This window comes from Bufo bufo, chromosome 4 (assembly GCF_905171765.1).
Source record: "Bufo bufo chromosome 4, aBufBuf1.1, whole genome shotgun sequence".
In the NCBI taxonomy this organism is placed as follows: Eukaryota; Metazoa; Chordata; class Amphibia; order Anura; family Bufonidae; genus Bufo; species Bufo bufo.
Genome location: NC_053392.1, coordinates 503577887 through 503583938, shown reverse-complemented (window position 1 = coordinate 503583938; position 6052 = coordinate 503577887). Strand labels below are relative to the sequence as shown.

General features: G+C 40.3%; 1 protein-coding gene across 2 annotated transcripts; it reads left to right on the top strand.

The window, feature by feature from the left end:
• The first annotated feature begins 66 nt into the window (after positions 1 to 66).
• On the top strand, positions 67 to 5825 carry LOC120997348 (N-acetylneuraminic acid phosphatase). 2 transcript variants are annotated; one of them, XM_040427394.1, is made up of 4 exons: positions 67 to 152; positions 2925 to 2926; positions 3492 to 3605; positions 4940 to 5825. In XM_040427394.1, exons 3-4 carry the CDS (start codon positions 3516 to 3518, stop codon positions 5573 to 5575), a joined length of 726 nt encoding a protein of 241 aa, XP_040283328.1. In that variant the 5' UTR covers positions 67 to 152; positions 2925 to 2926; positions 3492 to 3515; the 3' UTR covers positions 5576 to 5825. The 2 variants fall into 2 exon arrangements, with proteins under 2 accessions (XP_040283328.1, XP_040283327.1); XM_040427393.1 differs by lacking the exon at positions 2925 to 2926 and having other exon boundaries at positions 74 to 192.
• Positions 5826 to 6052: the final 227 nt, after the last annotated feature.

Here is a 6052-nt window from a genome sequence, read left to right as displayed (position 1 = left end):
ACAGCGGCCATTTTTCTGTAGCCCGCAACCTAAGCTGAATAAACGGGGCGGCCATTTTGTTGGAGACCGATTTCGATGACACATCGTTTTCCTCTCGCACAGGACAGCGAGTGGTCTGGTCCACGTTACACCTGGCTTCTTGTAGACTGTCAGTGAGTTTGGCATTTTGTGGACGGAGGTGGTGGAAGTGCCGTAAGTATATGAGACTTTGCTGTTGTTTGCTGCCAACGACTATTTCTAGATAAGTGCACGATATTAGTTTGTAGGGTGGTGATTAAGAAACTGATGAAAGTTTAGAAAACTTTTAATTTTATCTTGTAATTCAGTGCCTCACTATTTTCAAGACCTCTGTTTGCTGTCACTGAATTGTTCAGGACTATGTACTCTAAGCTAAATACATGAACAGGGGAAACCTGTCTTCTGATGGTTTGTTACAATGTGTCAGTGTACATGAAATGTATCAGCTTGGAGTCCAGGCTGTTCAACGCCATATTCACACAATGGCGGTGTATATTTTGCACTGACGTCAATGTGAAACCTGCTTGTTATCCGTCTGCCGTTGTTTTCAGTGGGATTCCGTCTTTGGATTGGACTTGAAAAAAAAAAAAAAGTACATGTCACTTCTTGGCGATAATTCTGCGCAGAAACCCACGACTGGTGGCCACCAGCGGATTAAGCTGGAACAGATACGTGGCTTCATGGGATGAGACAAAGGAAAAAATCTGCTGTGTACAGGCCCTGACTCGCAGAGAATTGCCTAGACTAGTTCCTATTGTAGCAAACTCTCAGCTTTGGAAAGTATTACATCTGTACAGGTCATGTGCGAATATAACAAAAGGTTCTTATTTATTGACCGCAAGATGGCGAGGAATTGCCACTCAAAATCTCCTACAAAATTGTATAACTAGTTCTTAGGATACCGGAGGTTGTTTTTGTGTTTTCGTTTCTCTTTCCTATCTTCCTTGAGCCATAACTTTTTTTATATTTCCGTTTACATAGCTGTATTTTTTGTGGAACAAGTTGTACTTTCTAATGCCTCCATTTATAATGGAATACAATGTAGTGGGAAGCGGTAAAAAATTCCAAATAGGGTGGAAAAATTAATTCCTCCACCGTTTTACATTTTTTTGGTTTTTTTTCCCCTCACGGTGTTTCGTTTGTGGCATAACTGACTCATGTCCTTCATTCTCTGGGTCAGTACGATTACAATGATACCACATAATGTATAGGTTATTTATGTCTAAATAGTGTAAAAATAAGTTTAAAGTTTTTTAAAAAAATAAAAAAATTTACCTCAATGTATTCAGATTTTTATAATTATATTTACGGAGCTGTGTGGATGCTCATTTTTTGCGGGCCAATCTGTAGTTTTTATTGATACCTTTTTTTTTTATTTTTTTTTTACACTTTTATACATTTTTTGGGTAAGAGAAGCAATGAAAAAATGGCAAATTGTCCATTTTGACACTTTTTTCCATTATGCCATTCGCCGTATTAGAAAAATATTTTTAGATTTTAATAGTGCGGGTGTTTTCGGTCGTGGGGATACCCATGATGTTCATGTTCATATTTTTATTTTTATTTTATTTTTTCATTATACGGAAAGGGGGGTGATTTAAACTTTCATATTTTTTTTAACTTTTTTGTTATGACTTTGAAGCTCGTATTTGAGCGTACAAAATCAAATTTTAAATTGTAAACAATCATGGATTTTAAAAAAATAGTTTATTACTGACAATTGCTCATTTCCTATGTTGCCCTGCCACCTGGTGGCCAAAATAAGAATTGCAGCTTTAATACCCTCAGGCTCTGAGGGGTACAAAAAACAGCTACGGGTAAAAACACAGAACAGGTACAAATCTTTCCCTTAGGGCTCATGCACATGAACACATTTTTTGTCCACATCTGGGTTGGATGCACACCCATTCACTTCAGTGGGGCCGCTAAAAATGCGGACAGCACACAGTGTGCTGTCCACATCTGTTTGTCCATTCTGTTACACCCGCAAAAATATAGAACATGTCCTATTATTATCTGCATTACGAATAAGAATGGGACTGTTCTATTATGGGCCGGACTTTCCGTTCCCCAAAATGCAGAACGCATAAGGCCAGTATTCACATTTTTCGGATCCACAATTTGTGGACAGCAAAAACTGCAATGGAACGTGTGCATGAGCCCTCATACCGTATCTCTGATCAGTGATTGTGAGCCAAAACCAGGAGTGGAGCCTGCACAAACACTGATGTGTTAATGAAACCTGTTGCCAATTTTCCTGGAGATGATTGCTAACAAGCGACATGCAGTGTAAGGGCTCATGCATGCGAATGTATTTTCTTTCCGTGTCCATTAATTTTTTTATGCAGAACCATTCATTTCAATGGGTGCATTCCGTTTCCATATGTCCGTATTTCCGTTCCGCAAAAAATAGAACATGTCCTATTATTTACGGCATTACGGACAAGGATAGGACTGTTCTATTAGTGGCCAGCTGCTCCGTTCCGCAAAATACGGAACGCACACTGACGTCATCCGTATTTTTTGCTGATCTATTTTTTGCAGGCCGCAAAATACATACGGTCGTGTCCATGAGCTCTAATACTGTCTCTGATTGCCCGATGAACGAGCAAATGCTTGATCATTGGACAACCCATATCTTTTGACATGTTAAAAATAATCGTAGGCGGCAAATCGTGGTATCTAACTATCTGCTGCTGGCAAACCACTATACAGCATGGGGACGAGCGATGGCAAAGTGATCGCTGCTCCACATACTGATGAGGAGATCGCTGCATGTAATAGCCTCCGCTAGCGAGCAGGTGATTGCTGGGAAGGAGCGCTTCCTTCCCGACAATCATCTGCCACATCGTGCTGTGTTGTCAGACCAGTCCGGGCTGCTTAGTTAAGCTTCTAGAATGCAGTAGAAGTGTGTATTTTCCTATATGAGAACACGGTCCAGCGTCTGACATAAGGACCAGTCTTTCCAGAATGTAAATGATAAAGAAAGGAGTATTACCAGATTTCTGCTGTGTAGTTTGTCAAATAGTGAATGCAGCTCTGAAGCATAATATAAAATGTAAGTCATGATGTGCCCTGAATTGTCTGTGCTCTGTTTTTGTGTGGATTAGGCTACATGCACACGACCGTATGTGTTTTGCGGATCCGCGAAAAAAACAAAAACGGATGACATCCGTATGCCATCTGTTTTGTTTTTTTGCGGATCCATTGCGACAATGCCTAAAACGGACAAGAATAGGACATGTTATATTTTTCTTGCAGGGCTACGGAACGAACATACGGATGCAGATAGCACACGGAGTGCTTTCTGCATTTTTTGTGGACCCATTGAATTGAATGGGTCTGCATCCTATCCGCAAAAAAAATGGAACGGAAACAAACAACGTTCGTGTCCATGTAGCCTTAAACTTAATATAGCCTTATTCTTAATTTGATTTCTTGTCATTTGTAAATTTTAATCTTTTTACCTTCAGATCCTGCACACCTACTTCACCAACATGGTGCTCAGCGGTATTAAGGCTGTGTTTTTTGACTTGGATAACACTTTGATTGACACATCTGGAGCCAGCAAGAAAGCAATAGAGGAGGTAAATAATATGTGTGTGTGTGTGTGTGTGTGTATATATATATATATATATATATATATATATATATATATATATATATATTTTTTTTTTATTATTATTTTTTTCTTTGTCAGGTTAAGGAGTAACTAAACCTTTATATGAAGTTTTAATATGATGTCCCTAATAAAACTATTTCTAATATACTTTATTACTCAATTTTGTATTTTTATTATACTTTTACTTCCCTAAAGCGCACCATTCCCTGTGCGCTTAAAATTCAGTTCTCTGTAGACTGCAGCTCAGAGTACGGAGTACATATTTTATTAATAAGCAGCAGCAGCACAGCGAGTACAGGCAGGAGCGCATATTACTGCTCCTGCCCGTGCTCCCCGGACAATTACTAACTCTTGGCATAGTACATGGGTACCCTGTGCCCATGTACTATGCCAGGATTAGCTGGGCAGAGCTGCTCTTGCTTCTGCCTGCTCCGCTAAGCGAACTGCATGTCGGCTCTTAGCTTGGCGGAGCAGGCTCAGGCAGGAGCCCGCTCCGTTCAGCTAATCCTGGCGTAGCACATGGGCACAGGGTACCCATGTGCTATACCAGGAGTTAGTAATCCTTCAGGGGGCATGGGCAGTAGCAGTAATATGCGCTCCTGCCCGTACTCACAGCGCTGCTGCGGCCCTATTGATAAAGTGTGTACAGCCCGTACTCCATACACCGCTGAGCTGTCAGCGGTGTACAGAGAACAGAGTTTTAAGCGCACAGTGATTGGTGCGCTTTAGGGAGGAAAAAGTATAATAAAAATACAAAATTGATTAATAAAGTACCGTATATTAGGGACATCATATTAAAACTTCATATAAAGGTTTAGTTACTCTTTAAGCAACCAAAAACTGCCAATTGGCCATTTATATATTTTATTCTATTACGCCGTTCACTCTCCAGGATAAAACACACATATTTTAATAGTTCGGACATTTTGGGACATGGGAATACAAATTGTGTTTATTTTTTAATTGTTTATATATTTAAATTTTTAAAATGGTGATTTTAAATTATGTTTTTTTGTCTTTTTTATAAAAAAACAAAGAAAAAAACTTTTTTTTTAACACTTATTTTTAGTCCCCCTAGCGCGCTTTAAAATGCAGTGGTCTGGTCTCTTCTACCATACATTGCAACGATTTTCAGCTTCCCTTTTAATATTAGTGTGAGAAACATTCTCTGAAAATTATTTCTAGATGTGAAAAGATGTCTCCTTCAGCATCCTTGTCGCTCTGGACTCAATCATCTCTAGTCTTCCAGCCTCACTTTGCTGCAGTTTACAACCTGATGTGTTTTCTATATTTTTACAGGTAATAAAATTACTGGTAGACAAAAACCAGTTCAGTGAAGAGGAAGCCCACATTATATGTAAACACTTCCAAAAAAAACTTGTCCATGAGACTCTTGGTTCCTCCGAAATGACCATTGATGACCTCCGGGTTTCACATTTTGAAACCTCCATGCAGGACATAAGACCCGGAGATCACAAGGACTTCGCCAGAGAATGTTATAATCGTTGGAAAACAAAGCGCCTACAACTCATGACACTGCCAGAAAGTACCAAGAATATGCTGCGAGAGCTCCGCAAATCAGCCAGCCTGGTGCTGCTCACCAATGGAAACCGGCAGGTGCAGAGAGAGAAGATCCAGGCTTGTGAGGTCAGTCCGTACTTTGATGCAGTTGTGGTGGGAGGAGAACATGCCGAAGAGAAGCCAGCACCTTCTATTTTCCTTCATTGCTGTAACCTTGTGCAGGTGAAACCAGAGGACTGTGTGATGGTAGGTGACAACCTGGATACCGATATTCTCGGAGGACTGAATGCTGGACTAAAGGCAACTATTTGGTTAAATAAAAATTCAGATGTCAAATGCAACCCAAAGCCCACCCCTCACTATATCATTACTTGTATAACGCACCTGCCGGAGGTCCTAGGGAGTTTACAGTAGGTTACCACCTACATTGGGAGCAAAACCGTGAACTTCATGTACTTGGACATTCTTAAAGATGTACTGCATATCTCATGTACTGTTTTACAAAACTGCGGGAAAGGACAAGACAGTTGATCCGTACTAATAAAGGCCTACTGTATCCTCAGCCATTCATAGAGAACTTTTGGTAGATTCAGACTGACCACCACCATTTTAACGAGGACCTTTTACCTCTCCTGACATTGTGCCATTCCTCTGTTGTTCCTCCTGAATATTTTTGAATAAGTTGACAACTGGGTGTTACCGTTCTCCTTGTCAAAGGGCTGTGTACCTTTACAGTCTGACTCTGTCAGCACGAATTGGACATTGTCAGACTGTAGGGTCAAGCCCCCAACTGGTGAAGCCCAGTATCAATTTAAATTTATTTATCTTGGGTCTGTTGGGTTTTCCAAATAAAGCCGATCTCTCTGCCCTCTACTTCTGTTAACTGATGAA